Source organism: Branchiostoma lanceolatum, chromosome 5 (genome assembly GCF_035083965.1).
Source record: "Branchiostoma lanceolatum isolate klBraLanc5 chromosome 5, klBraLanc5.hap2, whole genome shotgun sequence".
Lineage (NCBI taxonomy): Eukaryota > Metazoa > Chordata > Leptocardii > Amphioxiformes > Branchiostomatidae > Branchiostoma > Branchiostoma lanceolatum.
In genome coordinates, this window is record NC_089726.1 from 15769040 (window position 1) to 15794742 (window position 25703).

The following is a 25703-nucleotide window of genomic DNA, read 5'->3' on the forward strand; positions in this document are numbered from 1 at the left end:
GCGAGTTTCGCTTCCGCCGAGCTTCTGATACGGACGGGCTCTCCCCAAGACTACCGGCGGAAATACCGTTAGGTGCCGCCGCAAAACTGAATAGAGCGCAGGAACGAGGCAAAATTAGTTTCCCGTATGATTCTCCAAACAATTCTATAATGGCAATGCTAGCAGAAGGCCTTTCTTAGCCTCTACCTGGCCCCGCGGATGGCTGTAAAAATAGTAGGAATTGGCCAAATAGAGTGAATAGTATGCTAAGGGAGTCGGCTACGGAGAGAGGGTCCAATATGCCATCCATCGCAAACTGTAACTTCTATAGCGGACTTACTTCTCTGCGGTATGTTATCCGTCTATTTGGCCAATTTCTACGGTTTTTCCAGCGACCCGTGGAGCCTGGTAGAGGCTTGGCCTTTCTCAAATCAAAGCTTTTTCTGTACGTTATAATGCTTGCTAGAAACGTGCAATTTTAATCACATAGCGCTACATAGTACTACATTTTCCTTTTGTCTTTGTTACAGAGATGTCTTTCTGCTGGATGTCACCACACTCCCGGAAGTCTAAGACTGACGCCCTGCACGAGTACAGGGGGGTGCTTTTCCCTAGGGGGGTAGCCAGGGAGCACCTCGACGCCATGCCGCACTTCCAGACACGCGAGGACGACATTGCAGTTGTCAGCTACCCCAAAACAGGTGCGTGCCAACTGCTTGGTCACCATGGGGTCTCCTTATACTCGTGTTTAGCAGACACTGTACTATACAAGTTTGCGTTATGTTTTTACCATATATACAGTACCGTCTTGCTGAAAAATGTTAGAAAATGCACTTCAATATCTTTCATGTCGTCTTTTTAGATGTTCTGTCAGTATTATAGCATTTTGTATTTGAGCATCATAGTGGCCAAAGAAAGGGACAAACCAAATGAAAGGAGGTTAAAAACATTTTTTAACCTCCTTGAACAAACTAACCTAATTTTCATCATTTTATATCGATATTTGCGTTGCCAAATTGTGGAGCGCAAGCCGTTATTGTGTATTTAGTGTTCAGTAAAATACGGAAGACTGACAAGAAGAAAGAAGCAGACTTGGCGCTCCGAAATAAAAACAGCACACCTTCTCCACCTCAAACAGGAACAACATGGATGCTTGAGATAGTCAGTCGAGTCTTGTCCGTCGGTGGTAAAGCGGAGAAGACGTCTGAAGAGATCGGCAAACTCCTTGAGTCCACCGTCCCCGGCTCCTCCAAGCCGTCCCATGTGTCTCTAGAAGACATGCCGTCCCCACGGGTCATCACCACGCACCTGCCGCGACAGTTCGTGCCGCCCGGCATCTCAAAACCCGCCGGGAAGGTAAGGAAACATCGTCCTGTTTTAAACTACTTCAACCCCAACCTGGACATAATGACTAACCCTTTTTGTTTCATACAGCTTGCTAATGACGTCATGTGTGGCGCCAAAACGTTATCTTTGTGAAAATCATTCTACGTGGTTTCAATACACAAAATCAGGTTTTAGTTGCACAGGCAGGTCACTGATATGCCGATGGAGCGTTTTTGTCTCCTGTCGTTTGATAATGACGCCATGCGTGGCGCCAAATCAGGATGGTTTCTTAACTTCACTACCTTTCGAATCGTAAATTGTACATGTACTAGATTGAAAAGTGGAAAATATTGGATCTATGATTACCGATTACGTTTTATATACTAATAGCAGCTGACTAATGTCAGCCGATATTTGTTTTGGGTAACCAAAGCAACGATGTAACACGTAACCTGATTGGTTGATAGCTTCCCAGCGTTCTTTGCGCGCTGCTTCCGATGAGGGGAAGAAGGTGACGTAGCTATAACCACATGTAGCGGTCCATTTTACCAGGGCCGCTTACGCTCGCGATGTAACGTCGAGCCGTATAGGCGGTCCTGGTTTACGAGGGTGACTAATAGCGGTAAAATAGTATCCCTGTCTTTAAAGAAAATTAATCATTTGCCATGTTTAGACGAAAATATGACGGAAACCATTCATAATTCTTTTGTTAGGTGAAGGTTCTTGTTGTGATGAGGAACCCTAAAGACACAGCCGTCTCCAGCTATCACTTCGTCAACAAGACACACCAGCAGACTGGCTCCAAGGTGCCGCTCAAGTGGGACAGCTTCAGCCAGGAGTTCCTAGAAGGAAAAGGTGAGGGAATGGACAAAATGAATGAATGAAGAAAGAATGAGTGAGTGAGTGAGAAAGTGAGTGAGTGAGTGAGTGTGTGAGAGCAAGTCAGAGTGAGTGAAAGCAGGATTGAAGAAAGAGAAGAGGAATGAATGGAAGAAGGAACGAACAAACCTGTGGCGTTGCACGAACGACTTATATATACTTTTACAGATAACATGGTGTCTTGTTTGTTTGTTGTTTGTTTGTTTATTTTTATTTCACCAGGGGAAATCTTGTCGCCATCTGGCGGTTTTCAAAGAGCCATGGGGGGAAAGCCCCAAACAATTTGTTACATAAAATAACTAGAATGTTGTGTGCTTGCGACATCAAGTTTGATTTAAGGTCTAACATAACAATAGAAGAGCGCTGATAACGACTTTATATGCCTCTTTAAAATTCAACTATACATAGCTGATTTGTTTTAAGACAAATTCTATAGGACTAGGAGATTATAAGATACTTACACAGTTCTATCCCCTGTTGTACGTACAGCTGGATGGGGCTCGTACTTTGACCACCTGTCGGGCTGGTGGCAGATGCATAACGACCCCCACTTCCTGTTCATCAAGTACGAGGATATGAAGAAGGTGAGGAAATATCGGTGTACTTGACGAAAATTTGAATATCTGAATAAAGAATTGAATTGAAAATAAATATATACAGCATGGCCCTATATCATTTGTTCCTCTTGAATTTACTTTCTTTCCTGTTTCTTGTTTTCTGTAAAAAGTCTGTGACATAGAATTATTTCAAACCATGATGACATGAATGTAAGGGGGAATGTTGATTATGTACATGTAACGTTAGGACAACATATACAAACTACAGGGGCTCTTGAGCTAAAATCTCTCATGGAATGTTGATATTACATACAGTCAGTGGCACAGAATCTATAAATATATGTGGGTGGTGGGTTAACGTTAAAGTTGTCTTTGTAAGACAAAATTGTAAGCTGAGACGAGACTGCATGCAATTAAGGATGATTCTAAAGGGAATGGCAAAAAGCCAAATGTTAAGGGTCCAAAATAAACATTGTTCTCAAAAATCTTATCTTTACTCCAGGATCTTCGTGCAGCAGTTAAAAAGGTGGCAAACTTCCTCGAAGTACTTCTGGACGAAGAAACGCTACAAAGGGTGGTGAACGACTGTACCTTCGGCAGTATGAAGGCAAACATGGCCAAGTCACAACATGCTGGGAAAAAAGTCCTTGCCAGAAAAGGTATGTAGGAAGAATATCACACTCGTCTTGAAAAAATAGAATATCTTTCGTACACATCTACATTACAGTTAAATTTCATAATGACTGAAACCATATTTCAGATGCCTTTAAAGATATAGATTCAACAATATGATGTGCAAACGAATTGGGCACTATCGTCAAGTTTCGAACTCCAATTGTGTTCGCGCTGTAATGCTGTACAATATCGCTTGGTAGCGCTAATTCACAGCCATTTACACCTGCTACCCTGTTCTGTTGTACAGGCGTTGTTGGGGACTGGAAACAACACTTCACACTGGAACAGAGCGAGAGCTTTGACGCCGTGTTCAGGCGAGCTTTGGGAGGAACTGGGCTGGACTTCGAGTTCGACGACGTAGACGCAGCTAAACTATGAGTCGTTTTATTATGTGAAAAAGAAATGGTAATGTGCATCTTTGGCGTCGGTTGGCAGTTGGCACCCTAGTGTGTTATTGGGTGATGTGTGTACTCGAAGGCCCCTTACACGACATTCCTCACTCCACCCAGGTGTAAAACTGTTCTCTGTACGTGGCACTGTTAATATAAGTTATAAAAGCTTGAGAGCAGTGCCACGTCGTCCTTGTCTGTCCAAAGGCAAAATATACAAAAAGTGTGTAACATTCGTCAGAAAACTGGAAAAGAGCATTTTGTACATACAGCATTTCAGTCTATGACAGCCATGTATTACTCTGATGTGCTAACTCGATGTGTCCACAACTTTACTATACAACAATAATGTACGAAGGAAAATGGAGGGTTTGATAAGTTATATTGTATGTGTTATGAGTTAATTTGTGTGAAAAATGTCCTCATGGTTTATCAAGTTTGATCTTGTTTTGTCTCTCTCTATGTTTGTTTAGTTTAGTACACATGGCGTTTTGGAAATACGTGTTTGCCTCTGTCGTGTAGATTTACGAGATTCTATCAAATAAAACATGTATCGACGGTAAAGCATGTGTGATTTGTCTTTTTTCAAACCCACAATTTGGCCGCAAATACAAATCCCTTGCATTATTAGCCATATAATGTCTCCCTAAGCAACTGATACATGGTATCGCAGAAAGATAAAACCTAGGCCTACAAGCCTAAAAACAAATCAATGATTTAGTATAGCCTCTAAACGCTCCATCTAATTACAGGTACGCCAACATGCTGTTTGGCAACATGCCATTATCCTAATTGCTCTCCTTAATCAGAACAACGTTAACTGCACATATGATCGCTTTTTAACGCACCACAGCATCAACATCAATATCGTGTCGTTTCCCTGTTGCCAAAATGATATTTATCTTAGCTTATCATACCCATTTTGCATATTTTATCAATTTTTTTTCTTCTGTTTAACAGTCTGTAAGTAAACGGTAGTGTTGAGGCCACAGTTCAGGTGAGGTAACGCCTGAATGAACACAATAGGTCACAAGGTCCACGATACCATAATAAACAAAGGCGTGGTTCTATCTTTGTCATATGTAGCTTAGGGGCATTTCATCAGGGGATCTTATCTTGCGTATAGTAATGCGACAGGTGGCAAAAACGGACGTTAACGTCTTTTACAACATTGTTTCATACGATTCAGTGTCAGATAATACTGTTGCAGTTTGTTGGAGTACTAGTATTTAAATACGAAGACCTGAAGACCTGAGAATATTGAATACGAGGACTTCAAGCTGGAGTTTTATACAACAATAGCTTCTGCTTTCGTATAAACATTTACTTCCTGCAAGATGGCGGCTTCTCCCGGGCAACGTCAGTCTATCAATGTGCCGTCGTTGGAACGTCTAATAACATGGAGCGACACCGTTCTACCACTGGATCTGGTGTTAGAACAATTCCACCTGCCTCAGATCATCAAACTGGCGGATAAAAACAATCCAGACCTCCCTGACGGCGCCATGGTTTTACTGGTCGGATTGCAGAAGGAAACGTCGAGGCATGTTGTAGCCAGGTGCATGGCGGGGGACAGAGACAGGACCATGGTGGGCCCCTGGCTGTCCATACCCTTCTCTTGCAAGTCCAAGTTCGTGCGAATGTCTAACGAACACACCAAAAAGGACAGGTTTCAAGGAGTGAAGGAGTTGGCGGAGTATCTACCGAATAAAGTCATAGCCACACAAGCAGTGTCAGGGTTAGAATCAGAAATACTCGTGAATGCGGGCGAGGAAATTCACTGTCTGGGGATAGAAGGCGTGCAAGCAAAACCGTCAAGCAGACGAAAGTTCAACTCTAGCCTTCCGTGGACGCTGGCATGCCTTAATGAAAATAACGAATACTTGACACTCTCTCTAGAATGTGGTGCAAAGTTTTTGGCTGTCGCAGGAGGCGCTGTTGAGAAGACCACAAACGAGGAGACCATAGACAAGCTAGCTTCATGTACCTTCCCTCTAACTGTGCTACAGACGGACGGGGAAACGCCGAAGTTTTGTCAGGACACATTCACGGGTATCTTTAGGCTTGTACAAGCGAGAGAAGATGCAGTGATCAGTGCGTGTTTGCTAAGAACCGGTGCAAATGGCGCCGTCTTGTACGATTTTTTGGAACTTCCCGCGTCGAATGCTTCGGCAGTTGTCTTGCCCGAGGGCATGGTTAAAGACGAGGTCTCGTACAACGTGCTTCTCATGAAATGCTGTGAGGAGCTTAAAGTGTGGACAGCGAAAGACCCGGGAAACATCACTCGCGTTTTAACGCGAGAACTCTTCTTCAAGAACAAGGCTGGTGAAAGACATGAGACGCAAAGACCTCCACTTGTAACAGTGACACCTAGCGACGATGAAGGGATTTACGCCCCGTTGCTAAGCGACCCTCACGACCACCGACGACCACCCACACCTCCGCCAATAGAGAGCTTGCGCGCTCTGACGCTGTCTCGGAGAAGGTATGTGAGGTTGTCACAATTTGATCCAACTATAAAATTCTGTATTGCGTTGATGAAGTGTTGCTTTTCAAGTAGTTTTTCTTGTTCCATTCAAATTTGAATTCTGTACGTTTGAATCCGTTTTTTTTACCCTAAGTCATTTTATTATGGTTACATTCTGTATTTCAAAGACCTTTACCGTGACAACGTCAATTTTTCAGGCTTTATCACAAAAAATGTTTCCAGTGTTATAATGTAATACAAGTTTTACGCCAGATTAAAGTTTGAACGTCTTGTATTGAAGGGCCAGTACGGGTGATACCACTGTGCTGAGAGGGGACGATTCTAGGTCTATAGAAGCAGGGCTGTCTCCATACACACCACTGCGCATGTCCTCAGCAACCGTTCCCCGTCGCCATAGCAACGAGGACACGACTGATCGTCGTCGTTCCCGACCAGGCTCCAATTATCAGTCACTTGTGCTTGGACCTCTAGCGGAAAACAACGGCAATGCAACCGCGAGGAGGACGAAGAACGCCAGCGGCTCAAAACCAGTACCCAAAGTATAAAAGTAAAACATAAGGATCGTATATCTAGTTTGAGACGCTGTTAAGATATCATATTATTACTAACACCTTCCTTGTAGCGTATTATTTTTATCGAGTACTAAATGTTAGAAAATGGAGACACAAATGTTTGTTACGCTGTTATTCAAACTGTAATTGAATGAATTTGCAACATTTATAAGATATACTAAGTATATTTCCAAATGCATGCAATGAATGCCACATGAATAGTTACTGCATACATTCAGTAGTGATAGCTGTAACAATCGCTTTGGTACAATCTATACTTCTCGGCACTTCATTGATATGACGTGCTACATTATTTATTGGAAATAAATTCGCTTTGTTTCGAAATTGCTATCCTTCTTTCTTTCTATCTATTAGTACTAGTCATTCTCAACACTTCGTCACTATAGTCCGCATTGTTGTAGTTGGTCCCATGAAAGACAGAACAAAACAAACAGGGGAAAAGAGACAAGTCACAAGTTTCAGAAGTAGCTAATCTCCAGATCTCTCTACGTCTGATGATAATACTGCACAACTGGTATTAGCATAATAAACACAATAGTAAATGACCTGAATACATTTTGCAACACAATCGTATCCTTATAAGTATATTGTTTTTTTGCACAACGATGCTCTAAATATACACTGCAACATGTACATTAACGTACTATTATTCCAAGTAAGACAGCAACGTTAGCATTTTTTTACTGACGTAGTTTTGTATCTAAAATTTACATTTATAAGATAAGTTAAAGATGACTGTTGATTCAGCAAACCTTTCATTGTAGTTCTACAGAATTTGACAACAAAAACAACTCTTCTTCTTCTTGTTATGCTCTCTTCTTGTGTTCGAATCGTGATCTTTTCCATTAGACCCTGCACCCCCCTGCTCTTGAAGTGGACGAGTCGCCGGGAGCAGGACGTCCTCCACAATAACATACCCAAGTTTGGTGGTCAGGACGATATTGTCACGGTTGGCCACAATACAGGTAATTGTTGCGTACACGTACTGGGCAGTCAACATCTTTCCTATAACCATATAAGAGGAAAGCTTTCATCAAAACACATAGAGAGATAGACAGTAAGCAAAGATATACAAAGTCAGTATCTACAATGAGGGATTGTCAACGTTACATCTCGTATTTAGAGGAAATTGAAAAGTAGAAACAAAGCATGTGATAATCAATGATACACTTGAAACAAAAGTGCAACAAACACTTAACATCAAAATTGACTGTCGGTGTTTAAAAAAAGATCCAATTTTAGCCGTTATGTAAATTAAATTCCTACCTGTTTGGAGGTCCCACATCTTGAGTGACCTGTCGTGACCCCCCGTCATCAGGTACTTGTCGTCGTAACTAAACGACAGACACACGATCCCTTTAAACACGGGTGACTTTGCGTACAGTTCGTGTACGAGTCTCCCCGTGCCCAGGTCCCACACCCTCATGGTTTCACCTGACGACCCTGAGGCCAACAACTTCTGGTTATGGCTGACACTCAAACATGTCAGCGGGCTCTGATGGCCGACCAGACGGTACGCAACTTTGTCTAGCTCGTTGTTGAGGACGACGATTTCTTTCTTGTCCGTGCCGATTGCGGTGTATTTCCTGTCGTCTGTCATGGTGACGCAGGTGATTTTCCCATCACAGTTCGGCTTGCGGGTCCATAGAAGCATCATGGAGTCGATATCCCAGGCTGACACGGAGTTGTCGTCTGTGACTGCTACCAGGTACCTTTCAAGAAAAATGAATACTGACTTGTGAAGCATAACTTATTTCTTTGGCATTGAAAACAAAGCACCTTTATCAAAGAAAGATAATAGCTACTGGTTACTTATACTAATCTAACAGAATAATGATATTACCCGCTTTGACATCAAAAGGAAAGTAGCCAATCACGTTTTGCACCAGCAATATTCACTAATAATCGACTACAGACTGATAACAGGTGTCTTTCTCAACTACATACCTGTCCATACGCGTGATCCAGAAGCACCTGATGCCACCTGAAGCCTTGTCCAGCTGCCGTATCAACAGGCCCGTGTTCAGGTTCCACAGCTTGATGAAACCTGCCTCGTCTCCAGTCACCACACAGTTGTTGTCCTGAGTTATCCTTAGGTAGGTTATGGAGCCTATAAAAACACAGAAATATCGTCAATCTTCGTTACAAGCACGAAATTGCTTCTGCGATATATGTATAGTTTAAACGGTTGCAAGTTGATAAATTTACAGCTAGTATTTCAGAATTGATTAATTTACACTTCACATAAATGTAATATCGTTATCATTACCAGGCAATCTTAGAGAATGTAGTGTTCAGAAAATGTTACAGAAGCAGCGCAAACAAGTGTAAACCATGAAAACATGACCACTTACCATCCTTGTTAGTGATAGTTCGGATGTCTTTGCCGTCTTTTGAGTTCCACACGTTCACCTCATTCTCACTGCCCTCCCGTTTGTACACCACGTACCCTGCGTCACTAGTCACACCCACAATGCCGTACTTGTCAATAAACCTCGGAGTGGACATCTTCATCTTGCTCTGTTCGACGTCCCAAACCTTGGTGTAGTAGGAGTCTGTGGACACCGTCACGACGATGTAACCGGTCACCTCCATCGCGTTGATCTTTGCCGCTTGTCCGTCCAGTGTCTGGACGAGCTGACCACTCTCGAAGTCCCACACGTTCAGGTGTTCGTCCCGAGCCCCGGACACGATGACCTTGTTGTCGCTGGTGACGCCAACACAGTCCACAATGCCGTAGTGCCCCTGCAAATGGTGGACCTCTCTTCCATTCGATAAGTCCCACAGTTTCACCACCTTGTCGGATCCCGATACTGCATATTTACCATCTGATGTGATGGCTAGAGAGTACACAGGATGGGAGTGTCCTTCTAACCTGTGAACCACCTCCCCGTTCTCAATATCTATGACAGAAAGTGTCGTGTCCTTTGACCCGGACACAATCCTTCCATCCTGGGTGACCTTGAGACAGGTCAGGTGATCTGTGTGGTGTGAGAAGGTGTTTTTCAGCTCCCCTGTCTCCGTGCCCCACATCTTGATGGTGTTGTCTTCTGCTCCTGTGATGATGTACTGGTTGTCATGGGAAACTGCCAGGCAGGAAACAGCTCCCTCATGCCCCTTCAAGGTGAACTGCAGCCTGCCAGACTCTATGTCCCAGACATTAACCTGAAATCCGAGACAAGATAAGTTACTTGAATGTCTTTTGCTTGGGCCGGGAGTCTTAAATCTGACATCTTCGGGACTTGGGGACACTATGTTTATCATCAACAGTACAGTTGATAATACAATGGTAGTACAGCTTTCTCCCACTCACCACTTTCCCAGCAGGTGACACCACCTTGCAGGAGTCCACGGTGGTGGTCAGCAGGGCGTGGTGCTGGTAGTGGGTGTGGTCCTCCTCCATGGTGATGACCAGCCGCCCCGTCTCCAGGTTCCACACCTTTAGGGTGTTGTCAAGCGAGCCGGACACTAGCAGTTCGTTGTTGGGGGCTGCAGCCAGGACCTCAACGGCAGCTGTCATGGAAAAAATGATAATTAGTAGGAACGGCTCCACTCCATATGCATAACCAAAATGGATACAATAATATGTATCAAAAAGAAATTTTGTTTGTAAAGAAAGTGCTTGCGTTCTATAGTATCATATGTAGGGATGTATAGTTGTTTGTTGCTATCCTATATACTTTTCTGTTGTATTTACTATATTATCAATTCACTAAAACGGCTCCACCTCTTTGGCTTCGCCAAGAGAAATTTTTACGTTTGCAGTAAAATGTATAAAGTTCATAGGAGACACAAGTACCTGTATGTCCCGTTAATGTTCTTTCCAGTTCCATGACGTCCGACTCGTTCTCGTAGATGCGGATGGTGCAGTCTCGTGCAGCGGTCATCATGTAGCCTCCGTCTGGAGTCATGGCGATGGACGTGATCCCGTCTCTGTGATGGGCCAGGGTCGTCCGCAGAGGACCACCTTGTATGGTAGTACAGACGTTGATACCGTCTTTACGTGTAACCGTAATAGCATTTTTTAAACATTGCAGTCTTTACCTCTATCAACCTACATTTGTATTTTTATGCAGTTGACTATCGTGAAGTGCAACATGATATGAGATGTATACTAGTATATGTGTAGTGCCCAAAAAGGCATCCCCATGCCTATGAAATAGGGTTTTAGAAAATCTATAACTGGAGAGCTTAAGGCTCTGCATTCAATGATGAAAGTTTTTCTTTGTTATTGTTACTGACGAAAAATAGCGAATCTACCTGGTGGATAAATGCACGTGTTGCGGGGCAACAAAAATGGACGTCGCGTCACGTGATCGCAAAACGTCTTACACCACGCCCGTGACTGCTCCAGAAGGCTGTCTATGATTGGTCGAGATTGACGTTCGAACGGTACAAGTCGTCCAATCAGCTCCAATGCCAGATAGCTTGGTACGCCACCTGTTGGGCCATGGGGTCAAAGAGAATCTAAATTTGTGTATACTTTATACTCAGCTGACGTTACAGTACGGTGAGTAAGAAGCAGCATTTTAAACCTAATGCAGATTTTGTGCAGTTGATTTTGATGTAAAGGTGCACTTCAATTACATAATACCTTTAGCTGTGTGATATCAAAAAGAAACCATTTTATAAATCACTGCCTGTAGAATAACCTTTAGAATTCCTTTATATTCAGCAACAAAACTATGATGAACAAATGTCACATAAAAACCTTTAAACTCCAGAGTGGGTTTGATGAGCCTCAGTGCGTCCCTGAGAAGCCTGATTTCCAGGTTATCCTGCACCTGAAGCACCATGTTGTAATCTTCTGTCAGACTCTTGACACCAAGCGCATCAGTCTTGGCGTTCATGAAAGCCAGATTACCTAAAGACGGAGAGTAACAATGATATGTGTATGTGCGCTGTGCAGGATGTTAAGACATCAACCTTTTGAGACAACATCGCAATTTCCGACTATCTATGATATTAGACACATGCGTTTCCACTTTAATCAGAAGTAATCACAGCGGATTGATCCTTCCGGGAGATCTTATCTGACCTCCCATGGAATCTTAGGCTGGTCACTACTGCGCGTGCGAGTAACATTCCACAAATACCAACCACGGCATAGCTGGAATGTACGGAATTCTCTGCAACTAAAATTTTCATATTATCATGAACAACTCAACAAACCCTTACCAAGAGTGTGTTTAAAGATGTCGTCCATCCTACTTGCATGGAGAAGGTGAAAGGTCACCTCGTTCAGTTTGCGCCGGTTGAAGACGTTGTCATCGTACTTCAAGGGCTGAGGGACGACGTTACGGTCAGCGTTGTAGTACTCCTGCTTCCCGTTGACCTCCATGGTGATCTCCTTCTTGCGACCGTTGCTCCACGTGCCGAGGAAGAAGTCGGCCAGGACGTGGTGACGTGCTTTACTGTTGTCTCCTGCTAGGTACCGCTCCTGAGCACACTCTATGAACTGTCTGTGGAGAGAACAAAATAACAGACATTGACACCATTGCCTTTCATCTCCTTCTTTGCTGTCATTACCATGGTGTTCCATTCTCTGTGTGTAAAAGTAATTATAACAACTACATGTAGACACAACATAAAAGAAAGCACTGGTTTAAACTGTTTTTACATTTTCCTTTTGAAATGTTTGATATAGTCACTTTTGCAATCTATATCGCATAAAATGTCACAAGCATCATGTAGCACACCAGTTCAATTTTAAAATATCCTAGCTGTTGTATGTCAGTAGAATCTCTCATGCCAGGCCCACCGTTTGTGTATATGCCAAGCATTGGCTCTAGCATGCTAACTTGCAGCCTGTCCTTCTCGCTGCTTTACTAGCGCTAGCACTAGCCAGTCATCAGCAAATCCCCTCTTGTTGTTGGAGGGAAAGTTACCAGCCAATCAGGTTGTCTGTTGACCATAGGCGGCGACATTGTTTGTTTGTTTGTTTATTGTTTCTTCGCATATGTACAATACAATATAAAAACAAAGAGAAATAGAGTAAATAATACATGCAGGAGAGGCCAGAAGCCTATACGGCTTTTCGGGGGCCTCCCCCAAACTACTCAAATGGGATTTTTACAAAATCATATATCATCGAGACTAAGAAAAACTAACGAAACAAGAAATTGGAATTTTAACATAAATCAATGAAACAAATGAAAAGAAGAGGAACTACAAAGTAAATTTTGAGTTGTAAACATAATAAGTATTATAATGAATAACAATTTATAAAGAAATAGGTCAAAATTATACAAAAACTAGAGTTCCACGACCTCATATCTTCGCCAAATAATATGAATTGTACCGACAGATGCAAGTACCAAATTACCGCCATTTACCAATATGACATTACATAGCCGTTTTTCTCAACGACCATTCAATTTAAGTCTTTATTTGCTTAAACAATATCTATCAATGTTCCCCTCTTTCTCAGTGGTTTGATATGCCACATGTCTTAAAGTCCTCTCATGGAATGTCAATAACAGTTAGACATCCAGGTAATAAGGATTTTTCTGATTTGTTTATTCGGCTGTAGATAAGTACAGCCAGGGCTACCTAAAGGCTAAGGCTATTACGGGTTAGCCCTAGCTAGTAACTGAACAATATCCCCCTGATACAAGCTTTCACAAAGACTGAAATACGACTTAAATGCATATGAACGCGCCCAAACATAGAACTCGGCAGATTTTAAAAAAGATTCATTAATCATGCAAATTAGGTCCTGGCATAATTATCATCTAACGTCAATCATCAGATTCATTTTTAAATCTAGCTATCTTCATACCAAACATAACAGATACATTTTAGTCCTTTCTTTTCAATCGCCCAGCTAGTAAGCTAGCTGTTGACCTAGATTCAGGACGCCAGCTGTTGACCTAGATTCTGGACGCCAGATGTGTACTATCACGTGCCGCTACTATGGTGCAGCAGTGCTATACATTTTCCTCAATGATTACGTAAAGTAGGTCATGATCTGCATAATGAGCATATCATTATGTTGATCATCACCTAAGGTACATATATACCAAATACAAGAATAATCCATCAATCACTGCTTGAGTTATCCTCCTCAAAAGTTACAAACAAATAGGCCCACTGCAGTTTACGGCAAGCCGCAAGGGGGCCCAAACTTACATCACTTACTCCCTGCCCCAAGATCTATCTACCACTCAAAAATCATAACCATAGCACCTGCAAAAAAATTGACCACAAACTTTGAGCGGATTAATAAACTTTCCTTATTCATTATGCAAATTAGCTCCTGGTTTTCATAATCTGTATTTGATTATGTAAAACATTACCTAAGCTATCTACATGCCAAAAATCATGACGATCCGTCAACCCCTTCTTTAGTTATTCGCCTCCAAAGGTTTCAACAAAAACGCCAACTGTAGGTCCAAACAATCCGCTAGGGGGCCCAAACTTGCACCACTCATTCCCTGTTCAAGATTCAATGTATTACTGGAAAAACATGAGCCTGGCACCTCCAGAAAATTCGACCTCAAACTTTAAAACTCAGCTGCAGTACCTTAAATATCCGCTAGGAGGCCCATTATCGAACTTGACCTTCCTCTTTGACACTCCTACCTACCCACTTAATATCATGCACAGCCGTCAACAGCACCTTGAGTTATGCTGGCGACATACAAACTCACACAAATTCAAAGCCCGCTGCAGTACTGTAGGAAAGCGCTAGATTGATAATTTTCGAACTTGACCTTCGTTCCTACAACCTCTTCTGATCTACGAAAAATCATGAAGATCCATCAACGTTTCCGTCACTTTTTTTGCCTACATACAAACACAAAAACACGCAAAGTCCACTGCAGTACTGATAGAATATGCCAGGTAAACGGTTTTCGAACTTGACCTTCCTTTGCACAACCACTACACACCTACCAAAAATCATAAAGATTCATTGAAGCTTTCTTGAGTTATGCTCCTGACATACATACAGACCCACCCAACAGATTTTTCAACCGAAAACATAATCTTCCCCGAGTACTAGTACTCGGCGAAGATAATAACAATCATATGAATTATTTTGTCATCGGATACCAAAGGAAAAGTGAAAAACAAGGAAAACAAACAAATCAGGAGAAAGTAATACTTGGATGTTCTATGATATCTATCTTTAAAAGTTTTTTGAAACTAGGTAAAGACGAGCAGGACTGTAGAATGTGGCTGAGATTGTTCCATACGGTGGGGCCTCTAAACATTATTGTATGTTGTTTTTGAGTAGTTTTTGTCATAATTGATCTTAAAAGATTATGTTGTCTCGTATAGTGGTGATGGATATCTGAGTTGAAATTTAAAAGACCTTTGTATTGTTCAGGTAGGGAAGAGCTATTATGGACAATTTTATGGACAAATAAGGCAATTTGAAATTTATTAATGTCAAATACAGTCATAACATTTAAATCACGAAACAGAGCTGCTGTATGTGCTGTGAATGAGGCATTGGCTGCTATTCGTACAAAGCGCTTTTGAAGGAGGTAAACAGGATTGATGGATGTTGTGTACGTACTACCCCAAATTATGTTGCAATAAGTTAGATAAGGGTAAATCAAACTGTAATAAAGAACCATAAATATGTTTCGTGACAGCAAAGATTTGACTTTTCTAATGATGCCTATGTTTTTGGAAATTTTTTTGCAAACAAAATCAATTTGGTTCTTCCATGAAAGTTTCTCGTCTATAATTACGCCTAAAAAACGGGTGTGACTTACTTGATTGATAGCATTGTCATTAATATAGATCCTAGCCTTTTCTTTATCGTATTTCTTGTTCCTTCCTACAAAGATAATAAAATTAGTTTTTTTCACGTTAAGGGACAATTTATTTGCCTTAAACCATTGATTTATCTTATACAATTCATTATTCATAGATGTTACTAACGTGTCAAAATTTTTATGGGACATAAACAAGTTTGTATCATCTGCAAATAACAGAGCAAATAATTTATTTGATACTGATGCCAAGTCGTTAACATAAATTAAAAACAAGAGGGGACCAAGAATGGATCCTTGTGGTACGCCACATGTTAAGGCATTTTGGGAGGAAATATTATTTCTATTAGAGACGAACTGTTTTCTGTTAGTTAAGTAGTCTTTTAGCCAACGAAGGGCAGAGTCGGTAAATCCATAGGTGAATAGTTTGTTGAGAAGTATGTTGTGATCTACTGTATCGAATGCTTTGGAAAGGTCAAGAAATATTCCTATCGTGTATTCGTTATTTTCTAAGGATGTGGTGATTTTGTCAACAAGTTGCAAGAGTGCCATATATGTCGAGTATTTTTTTCGAAATCCATATTGATGCGCATATAATATATGATTGATTTCAAGGTGATTCACAATCCGTTTATAAACTAATTTTTCCAAGATTTTTGAGAAGGCCGGTAAGATTGATATTGGACGATAATTGGTGAAAACACACGGATCTCCGGCTTTGTACAATGGTATAACTTTGGCTATTTTAAGGTCTGCTGGCACTTCTCCGTTTCTCAGAGAAGTCTTAAAAACATGTGTTATTGGCTCTAGAATTTCGGGAACAATCTGTTTTAACAGCAAGGCACTTATTTCGTCTTGGCCAGGAGCTGCGTTTTTTAAATTCATAATTATATCATGGATTTCCGTTGCGGTGGGTTCTTCAAAAGAGCTTATAGGTGGGTACGAATTAAAAAGGTATGACTCAGGAGAAATATCTGTTTCATCAATTTCTTTTGCAAGAGAGGGGCCAATGTTTACAAAAAAATCATTAAATTTGTCTACTATGGCTTTTGGATCAGATACCTCCAATTCCCCATCAATAAATTTATTCGGAAGAATATTAGTTGCCTTTTTCCTGTTCATAATTTCATTAATTAGTTTCCAGGTTTTTCGTATGTTAGTGGATGCAGCTGTAAATTGGTCTTGGTAATATTTCCTTTTGCAATTACGAATCAGCCTGTTGAATTTGTTTCTGTACGATTTGTAACTATGCAGTCTTGTTGGTGTAGGATTTTTTAAATATTTCTTGTAGAGTCTATTTTTCATTTTAGAGGACTTGCGGAGACCTGTAGTAAACCAAGGCTTGTCGATGCCTAGATTTTGCTTTGCTGTAGAGTTTGATAGGGGAAAACATGTGTCAAAGTGTGAATTAAAAATTTGCATGAAGTCACAATAAGCAGAATTTGCATTTGTGTTGTTTTGTACACAATCCCAAGTTTCCTCGGATAAAACATGTTTAAAAGTATCAATATTTTTTCTATTGAATTTCCTGCACTTGCGTTTTTCATATTCAATTTTCTTGTCTCTATTACATACATGTTCTATAATGTGGAATATTGGAAGATGATCAGATATATCTGTAACAAGGAGACCTGATGTGCATGGGCTCGTTAAAGAATTCGTCAATATGTTATCTATCAATGTCGCTGAGGTTTTTGTTATTCTTGACGGTTTAGTGATAGTTGGAAAATAACTACACGAATACAAAGTATTTAGGAAGTCCGCAGTTAATGAGTGATTTTCACTTTTTAGAAGATCAAGATTGAAATCGCCAATCAAATAACAGTTTTTGCCTTCTTTATCGATAGCATCTAAGGTCAGGGTAAGGTCACTTATGAATGTTCTTATATCCGAATTTGGGGGCCGATAAATGCAGCCTATTATAAGGCTCTTTGCCGTTGTCAATGAAGATGCGGGGATTTCTATAAACATTGATTCAATTTGTCCATTTTCTGCTTGTATAGCAAGATCTTTACGTTCTATGAATTGCATGCTCTCGTGTAATAAGATGGACACTCCCCCACCCATTCTGGTTGATCTACAACAATGTATAGAAGTGTAATTAGGTATATCATACAGATGTGAGGTGGAATCTTGTAGCCATGTCTCGGTGAGACCAATGATGGAAAACTCATGGCGAAGAGTGGACAGATAATGCACGAAATGATCGTGGTTACGTGGGAGGCTTCTAATATTAAGATGTAGAATTGAAAATGTATTCTTGGGTAGTGTATTGCACAAAGTGGAAAACGAGTTTTCTGAGAAATACTGGCACGAATTGTCTGTAGAGTTTCTTAAAAGATTTACGTCAGGGTCCCAGTTATCTGTATATTTTGTGTTATTTAATAAGAAAGGGTCAAAAATCAAATTGTCATTATCAAAGATGTACTTACCTGAAGTTTGTATTCCTTGTTTTTTGTTTGTTTCAGGGGTAGCCATAGTCATAGATAAAGTATTTGTAATACAGAATAATAATTCTGGTAGGCTTGTACACAAGAGGGAAGAAAGAGGAGGAGAAAATATTATTTATGTGGTCAGAAGTAGGGGAATGTGAGGTTTTAAGTAAGTCGATATTAAAATCACCAAGTATATAGCAGGTACACTTATCTTTGTTGATATTGTTATCGTGATTGGTTGGTTTCGGCTGGTCAGTGCTAACGCAGCGGTATACCATAAGTACTGTACCTGTGAAACAGCTGCAGGACTCTCTTCCCGTCTGCCTGTCTCTCGGCGAGGTACTCCATGATGTCGTACTTGAGGCGGGTGACGATGAGTGGAGGGATGCGCACCAGGTCCTTGTTGGGAGGAGACCAGTACTGGTACACGTCGTCCAACACTTCATCGTCCAGAGAAAGGACATCCTCTAGCTCGTGTTCTGATATCCCTTTCCTATGAGATAAAGTGTTATTTAGGTGTTGCGAATATCTTTATAAAGTTGAACATTGACATGAAAAAGGTAAATGCTTAAACAGGAATCTAGTTTTAAGTGTCAGCATGCATGTCTAACACTGTATCTATAGCAAAACGAACTGTGACGACATGAAAAAGGTGAACGTTCGAGGGAAGACATAGTAACCTACTACAGTGGATAGAAACGTTAGAATTTGGAACTGAGCATACGTCAAAGGTTTTCTTGAAACGAGCAGTGAATTTCGGCGTAGGGATATTCAGACACGAGATGAAAACTATGAAAGTCAAGACGTTTTACTGCATTTCTTACCTTGCAGCAGCGATGTACCCCAGTGTGTGTGACACAAAGATGGTTCCATGCTGAACCTCCAGTCTCTCATACAGCAGATTGATGGCTGCCCTCGCTGACTGTGCAACCCGTAGTTCTGATTCTGGTGTGTACGACTTCCATCTTCGAGCTTCGTCAAATGCCACTTTCAGAAACAACGGCTGCCGACAATGTGAAAACGCAGACAAGATGACCTCCCTCTGTTTGTCGGTAAGACATCGCTGGACCTGAGCAAGCCACGTGTCCAGAATCTCCCCTCCCACCTGTTCTGACAGTGTGGGCACCTGGATGTAGCTGTTGTCGCTGCGTATCGTGCGTTTCATAGTCTTCAAAAGATCAAACTCATCAGGCAAGGTGGAGACCACGATGTGGACGTTCGGTGGGAGGGATTTGGGCAGCCAGGTCAGGCTGTAGGCTCGGTCCACAGACGACAGCTGGTCCAAGGAGTCCAGGAGGATGAGAAGTGGCCGGTCCTTCTCGGACACCTTGTCCAGAAGCGTGGACAGATACTGGACGATTTCGGCAAAGTTGTTGAGAACCCTTTCGGGAGGTGACTCGATGCCGTAGACTTCACATGTCTGTAGACAGAGGCTCTGTAGAACAGGGTGGATGAGGGTGCTGTGTGGTGACGTGCCCAGGAAACGAATGATTGTCACAAGGTTTTCTCCACACGTCTGTGCAGCGTTCTGTGCCAGCATGGCCATGATGGACGACTTCCCAGTACCAGAGGCTCCGTGGATCACGAACGGTTGATGGTTGACCTTGGCTGTGTCCTTCATGTACGTGTACACAGCATCAAAGATCTCCTGTCTTCCACAGAAACTTTCACACTTAGCCTGGCAGAAACGTGCGTGTGAGATCACTTCTGTCAAAAACCAATCATCATTCTGTTCTTCTTCATTCTCGCTCTGCAGGCTCTTGAAGATCATCGTTTTCAGATCATCCACAAAATCATCGCTAAACTGTTCCAGGTATGAAGCATGACTTTCTACGTCTTCGTTAACCCCCTTGTCGGTCCACTCTACTTCATACTGGTGAACATTCTTCAGTTTAGACGGCAGTTTTCCCTTTAGGTCCTCCAATAGTCTCTGGGATTCCTCATTCAGCTTCTCTTTGTCCATCAGGTCCAGGTAGGCATTGACCGCATCTGCACCGACGTGCTTCTCGATGTTATGCAGGTTCCGCATGAAGATGGCGGCTCGCTGGTTGGCATCAGTTGACTCCATTATACCCCTCTTGATTTCAATTTCTGTTACTAGAAGAAAGAGACACAAAGTATAGTAAAAGCCGTCATCCTCAATTGAGGTGAGGCATAATACTTTTTTAACGAGCTAGCACTAGTGCAACGCGGTTAGAAGTAAGTCTAGCTGCATCAACAAATCGTTCGCGTTTTAGTGTATTTCATTCCGGGGGAAATTGTAAGTACATATATGTTACATAATAAGCCCACTCGGAATTCCGAGTACGCATATGCAGTGTGAAAGGTAAAGGTCCATGAGACGTAAACAAAACCCGTCTCACTCACGGGGCGTTGTTATTTTTATTATGCAAATCGAGACAATGTCGAGACGAGAACTGTTTACAAGCCAGGGGTTTTCACATTTGACAATACTTATATCATGCGTACAGCGTACTCGAAATTCCGATTGGACTATATTTGTAGGAGTACATGTAAACAGAACAGGGCATGTTGCGACAACTGTTGAATAATCAGGAGATATATTTGACCTTCGACTATAGAATACTTCCGGGTTATCGAACCACGACTTCCTGTTTGCTGGAAGTAGTGAGCGGCGTGGTTTCCGTTTGGAGACTTTTCCTTCCTCTAGAATACCACAATATTCGCGTTGTTAGAGTGCCGACTGGCTTTTGTGTACAAGTCTAGGGTTTCAGTTTGTTCAGGTAAGACCATCTGTTTTATTTTGACTTTAAAAGCTCTGTAGATTTGAGAGAAAAGATTTTCGTGATTTGAATTATGCTGAAACGCCTTAAAGTTGTAGCTATGGGGTTCGTTAAACTACACGCCACATGTGTACATGTTTCTGTCATCTTTGGCTGTCGATAAATAGACCCTAGTTTGGTTGGGGAAATATTACAAATGTTTTACACACCAAAAAGGGAAGAAACCTTCGGACACATGGAGGATTAATGTGCAGGATAGCGTAAACAACAGGGGCCTGTGAGGGGTTTACAGATGTTCTTTTGATAAGAATGTTGAGATCATTTGTTCAAAGACAAGTGAAAATATAAGTGTATTTAGGTGTATTCCTATAGAAACGTCATTTTTTTAAAGTTTATTTTAAAGATCTGTGTAAAAAAGGTCATGTATGACTCACAGTATGATACTCTAAATCCCTCCGTCCGCCCCTGGGTCCGAAACTTCCCGCCATTCTAACATCTGGTGTTCGTCATGGCCAGACGGGGAATTTACTTTAGGGGGAGGTTCAGTAGCTAATAATCCTCCCATTCAGAACAACATTAGGAATGTCCGAGGGAGGGTTCACTATTCCTCAGTCTTTTTTATTAGCAGATACATAAATTCCAATAGAACGATGGCCATATTGGAACTACAGATTGAAAGAAGCAACTTATTAGTCGTAGGATTCAGCAATTTGGGGCAGCAATGTCCATGTAACAGAACTACGAATCTGCCATCTCTTACTTAAATGATAATTGTTCATCTCATCTCTACAGAAGAACTTCGCTCCACATTTACGAGGATGGCATCAGAAAGCAACGTGCAGAGTTTGGCTTATGTCAGGAGAAATGGTTCATCTATGCAATCGAACAGAGGAGAGAAACCCTACAGGTGTGAGGAATGCAGCATGAACTTCAGTCAGGTGGGTCATTTGAAAACCCACATGTGCACTCACACAGGAGAGAAGCCCTACAAGTGTGAGGAGTGCGGCAGGCAGTTCGGTGAGCTGTGTAATCTAAAGACTCACATACGGACCCATACAGGGGAGAAACCTTACAGATGTGAGAAGTGCAGCAAGCAGTTCTGTCATCTAAGTGATCTGAAGAAACATATGCGGACTCACACGGGTGAGAAACCCTACAAGTGTGAGGAATGCGGTCGGCAGTTCAGTCAGCTGGGTCATCTTAAGAGACACATGCGGACTCACACGGGTGAGAAACCCTACAGATGTGAGGAGTGCAGCATGCAGTTCAGTCAGATGAGTCATCTTAAGACTCACATGCGGACTCACATGGGTGAGAAACCCTACAGGTGTGAAGAGTGCAGTAGACAGTTCAGTGAGCTGGGTGATCTGAAGATTCACATGCGGACTCACACGGGTGAGAAACCCTACAAGTGTGAGGAGTGCAGCAGGCAGTTCAGTCAGATGAGTCATCTTAAGACTCACATGCGGACTCACACGGGTGAGAAACCCTACAGGTGTGAGGAGTGCAGTAGACAGTTCAGTCAGATGAGTCATCTTAAGACTCACATGCGGACTCACATGGGTGAGAAACCCTACAGGTGTGAGGAGTGCAGTAGACAGTTCAGTGAGCTGGGTGATCTTAAGCGACACATACGGACTCACACTGGTGAGAAACCCTACAGGTGTGAGGAGTGCAGCAGGCGCTTCAGTCGGGTGGGTAATCTGAAAACCCACATGCGGACTCACACGGGTGAGAAACCCTACAAGTGTGAGAAGTGCAGCAGGCAGTTCAGTGAGCTAGGTCATCTTAAGAGACACATGCAGACTCACACGGGTGAGAAACCCTACAGGTGTGAGGAGTGCAGCAAGCAGTTTAGTGAGCTTAGCAATCTAAAGAGACACATGCAGACTCACACGGGGGAGAAGCCCTAAAAAGTGAGGAGTGCAACAGGCAGTTCAGTGAACAAGGTAGTCTTTAGAAGTCACGTTCCGACTCATAAGTTAAGAGCCCACGGGCAAGGAAGTCCTAAGGGATTGCATGCAAACATAGCTAGTTTAACATTTGTTTTTTACATTTTTTGTTTGTTTTGGCATTGTATACTCAACACGTTGATTATCTCTTCATCTACATTCTTATTTTATTTATAAGCTTTTAGGCCTAGGAGAGAAACCCTACAAGTGTAAGGAGTGCGGCAGGACGTTCAGTGAATGAGGTAGTCTAAGAAAGCTCATGCAGACTCACAAGTAAGAAAGTTTGGAAGTACAAAAGAGATGCTAGCCTGGTAGTGAAGGATAGCATACAAGCATTGCTAGCTAGTTTTTAAACCTTGTTTAAGGCTTTAAGAAAAGTCATTTAATTTAGGAATTGTATACTCAGCTCATTGATTATCTATTTATGTATCTTCTAATATCATTTAAAAGTAATTATTTTATAGTGGTGAACTGGTGAAAGTAGTACTTTATTTTCCAGTTGTTGAGTTTGTTTGGATAATTGTCCTAGTTATTAGTTGCTAGTTGTGCCTTCTAGGTCCAGGTTTAAAATGGTTCTAATCTTAGAACCGTTTTGATTTGTTTTGTAAGGTCTTCACTTGTTTCGTATTAAACTTTGTTGCGTATGATATTTTGGATAATTGTCCTAGTTAGTAGTTGCTAGTTGTTTCTAGGTCTAGGTTTAAAATGGTTCTAATCTTAGAACCGTTTTAAGTTATTTTGTAAGGTCTTCACTTGTTTCGTATTAAACTTTGATAACCATATACTGTAAATGCATTTAAGTTTGCGTGGTTTTTATTTCGCGCTAAGGCAAAAATGGGGTGTTCGCAGTGGTTTTAAGTTACTGTTTGTGGCAGTGCCATAGTCATACACTGCTACAGTATTGGACAAAAATGTTCGTGGTGTTTTTACGTTCACGGTGAAACATAAAACCACCGCGAACAATTTTGCATTTACAGCAATGTGTATGATATTTTGGACTTTGACTTGTCTATTTAGTTTGGAATAACTTTTCAAGTTTTAGGGATCATGTTTTATGCTTGCAGTGTGGGGATACTAGTAGTAGCTAGTGGAGGCAATTGTAGTTCTGTGAACTAAAACTGGTTTTGTCATTATTAATCCTTGCAGCAGGTACTTCATTCAATTCATTCGTGCAGAATCCCCAACGCACTTTGTAGGAATCTGATCGACGTTTTCCATCGATGCTACTTTTACTAGTTTTAGTACTGCAGTGATAACAATTTTCAAAAAATGACATATAATGTACATTGAACGTTTCATGCTTGTTTTTTCTAGTTGAATATTAGATAATGGCATTGATGATAAAGTCTCTGTTACCTGACTTGATGTACTTGTGTTGCGCCTCCTCAGTGACGAGTCCTTCCTTGTGAGCTGCCTTCACAGCTGTGCGGAGAATAGTTTCCAACTGAACCGTCACCTGATGCCACCCCTCCTTGTCTTTCTGTCGCAGGCTCTCATTGGCTGACTCCATGTCCGTGTAGTATTTAAACTTGCTAGTGATTGGCTGTAGTAAACAGACTGCAGGGACAGCGTTGTCGTCCTTGAGGTACCATTCCTTGATGACAGAAGTATCCATGTCTAGGTCACTGGCTTTCTTTAGGAGGATGTCGAGCTCGTCTGCATCTATCTTCGCTGGGATGGGACGGTAGCCGTATCTATTGCCAAGGAATGCCTAAAAAGGAAACAAAAATCATCAATTTCTTTCAAAAATCATCATATTAAAGAAGCATGTCGGCAAATTTAGAATGACTATAAAAATAAAGATTATGAAAGCTGAAATGATAATGAATCAGCTAAAATATCCAAAAACCAAGTCATTAAATCAAGCTTGTCCCATGCCTGTCGCTGACCTAAAACTATAAAGAACTAAGTTTCTATACAATGACTAGTATCTAACAGCTTTTCGTGCGATGGCTGAAACGTACTAGTATCTTTAAAAATGTTGCACGTAGTTTGGCCTAAATAATAGGAATACATGTTACACGTCCAAAGTTTTCTAGACGGTGAGACCTCACCACAAAGTTGGGTCCGACCGACAGTCTCTTGCAGGTGTCAATCTCCATCAGACACAGGGCGCAGGTCATGTGATCAGCCACGACCTCGTCCCGGACGCCCCAGCGCATGTCCATGACCTGGAAGTCCAGCCCCTGCTTCTGACAGAACTCCCGCAGCTCCGGGTAAGCCTTCTGCAGGAGGATGTTTCGCTCCTTCGCCATGTCTATCGTGTGGGGAGGGGGGCGGAAGACATGAAATATGCGCCTCAGTCACTTCTATCAAGGCTTAACGTCAATGTTTCTAAACCAGTGCCTTGCCAGGTAGTAAACGCCGTAATGATTGTGATTTCATTCACGCAACCATATTGGAGTGCAGCAGCAGCATGTTGACGTAACAGATAGTGTACTCCAACATGGCGCAAGTGACGTCGACGCGTCATATGAAATCCTTGTATATGTTCGATCGACTTGCTAAGCATTTCAGTTTAGAACGGAAATGACGTGCAATATACGCACTGAAAAATATGAGCCCCTGGTCCATAGATGGGCAAAGCGGACATTTTATTTTACAGCTTTTTGTTACATTCAAGTATTCTTCGTATACACTTGTTAACCCCCTATGGTTCAAGGACATAGACATGTTGATAGGATTGAGAACCTGACATGAAGTATCCACTTTTAAGAAATAACACTGAGGCAAGAATAAGATACAAAAGGAATCGTGACTCACCTGAAAAAGTGGAGCTCATAAAGATCCGTACGATGTTAGACTTGTCAGGTGGGAGGGCCGTCATGCGACCCTTCATGAGCGCACTCCTCATCTCTGCTGTCACCTCCATCTTCTTTGACACTACTTAACAACCAAGTGTATAAATGAATTAGACTGGCTTTAGTGTAGGTTTAACCAAACCAAAATCTGGGCCAGCGACTAGCAAAGGTGAGCGATCC

At 41.9% G+C, this 25703-nt stretch overlaps 4 protein-coding genes across 4 annotated transcripts; 3 read left to right on the plus strand and 1 right to left on the minus strand.

Annotated features, from left to right (window-relative positions):
- The first annotated feature begins 502 nt into the window (after window positions 1–502).
- On the plus strand, window positions 503–3831 carry LOC136434265 (sulfotransferase 1B1-like). The gene is made up of 6 exons (XM_066426993.1): window positions 503–680; window positions 1118–1335; window positions 2019–2160; window positions 2674–2768; window positions 3244–3400; window positions 3664–3831. Exons 1-6 carry the CDS (start codon window positions 512–514, stop codon window positions 3792–3794), a joined length of 912 nt encoding a protein of 303 aa, XP_066283090.1. The 5' UTR covers window positions 503–511; the 3' UTR covers window positions 3795–3831.
- Window positions 3832–4932: 1101 nt separating this feature from the next.
- Window positions 4933–7189, plus strand: LOC136435433 (GRB2-associated and regulator of MAPK protein 1-like). The gene is made up of 2 exons (XM_066428935.1): window positions 4933–6290; window positions 6574–7189. The coding sequence occupies exons 1-2, from the start codon at window positions 5143–5145 to the stop codon at window positions 6836–6838; spliced, it is 1413 nt and encodes a 470-aa protein (XP_066285032.1). The 5' UTR covers window positions 4933–5142; the 3' UTR covers window positions 6839–7189.
- Window positions 6965–25613, minus strand: LOC136435885 (NACHT domain- and WD repeat-containing protein 1-like). Its single transcript, XM_066429597.1, has 13 exons — window positions 25486–25613; window positions 24777–24979; window positions 24079–24433; window positions 18851–20123; window positions 18316–18519; window positions 12044–12327; window positions 11966–12000; window positions 11577–11766; window positions 10179–10378; window positions 9220–10030; window positions 8813–8975; window positions 8132–8577; window positions 6965–7870 (listed from the first exon to the last, which is right to left on the minus strand). The coding sequence occupies exons 1-13, from the start codon at window positions 25592–25594 to the stop codon at window positions 7632–7634; spliced, it is 4512 nt and encodes a 1503-aa protein (XP_066285694.1). The 5' UTR covers window positions 25595–25613; the 3' UTR covers window positions 6965–7631.
- Window positions 20631–23504, plus strand: LOC136435434 (zinc finger protein 678-like). Its single transcript, XM_066428936.1, has 2 exons — window positions 20631–20770; window positions 21563–23504. Exon 2 carries the CDS (start codon window positions 21589–21591, stop codon window positions 22681–22683), a length of 1095 nt encoding a protein of 364 aa, XP_066285033.1. The 5' UTR covers window positions 20631–20770; window positions 21563–21588; the 3' UTR covers window positions 22684–23504.
- Window positions 25614–25703: the final 90 nt, after the last annotated feature.

Bases quoted from the DNA above. Each gene is read 5' to 3' on its own strand.
- LOC136434265 (XM_066426993.1), top strand. From the start codon at position 512: ATGTCTTTCTGCTGGATGTCACCACACTCCCGGAAGTCTAAGACTGAC. The intron at 681-1,117 runs GTGCGTGCCAAC...CACCTCAAACAG, and splicing joins TGTCAGCTACCCCAAAACAG to GAACAACATGGATGCTTGAG. The intron at 3,401-3,663 runs GTATGTAGGAAG...TCTGTTGTACAG, and splicing joins AAAAGTCCTTGCCAGAAAAG to GCGTTGTTGGGGACTGGAAA.
- LOC136435433 (XM_066428935.1), top strand. From the start codon at position 5,143: ATGGCGGCTTCTCCCGGGCAACGTCAGTCTATCAATGTGCCGTCGTTG. The intron at 6,291-6,573 runs GTATGTGAGGTT...CTTGTATTGAAG, and splicing joins CTGACGCTGTCTCGGAGAAG to GGCCAGTACGGGTGATACCA.
- LOC136435434 (XM_066428936.1), top strand. From the start codon at position 21,589: ATGGCATCAGAAAGCAACGTGCAGAGTTTGGCTTATGTCAGGAGAAAT.
- LOC136435885 (XM_066429597.1), bottom strand. From the start codon at position 25,594: ATGGAGGTGACAGCAGAGATGAGGAGTGCGCTCATGAAGGGTCGCATG. The intron at 11,767-11,965 runs GTTGGTATTTGT...CATCCTGCACAG, and splicing joins TACATTCCAGCTATGCCGTG to CGCACATACACATATCATTG. The intron at 8,578-8,812 runs GTATGTAGTTGA...TTTTCTTGAAAG, and splicing joins TGGATCACGCGTATGGACAG to GTACCTGGTAGCAGTCACAG.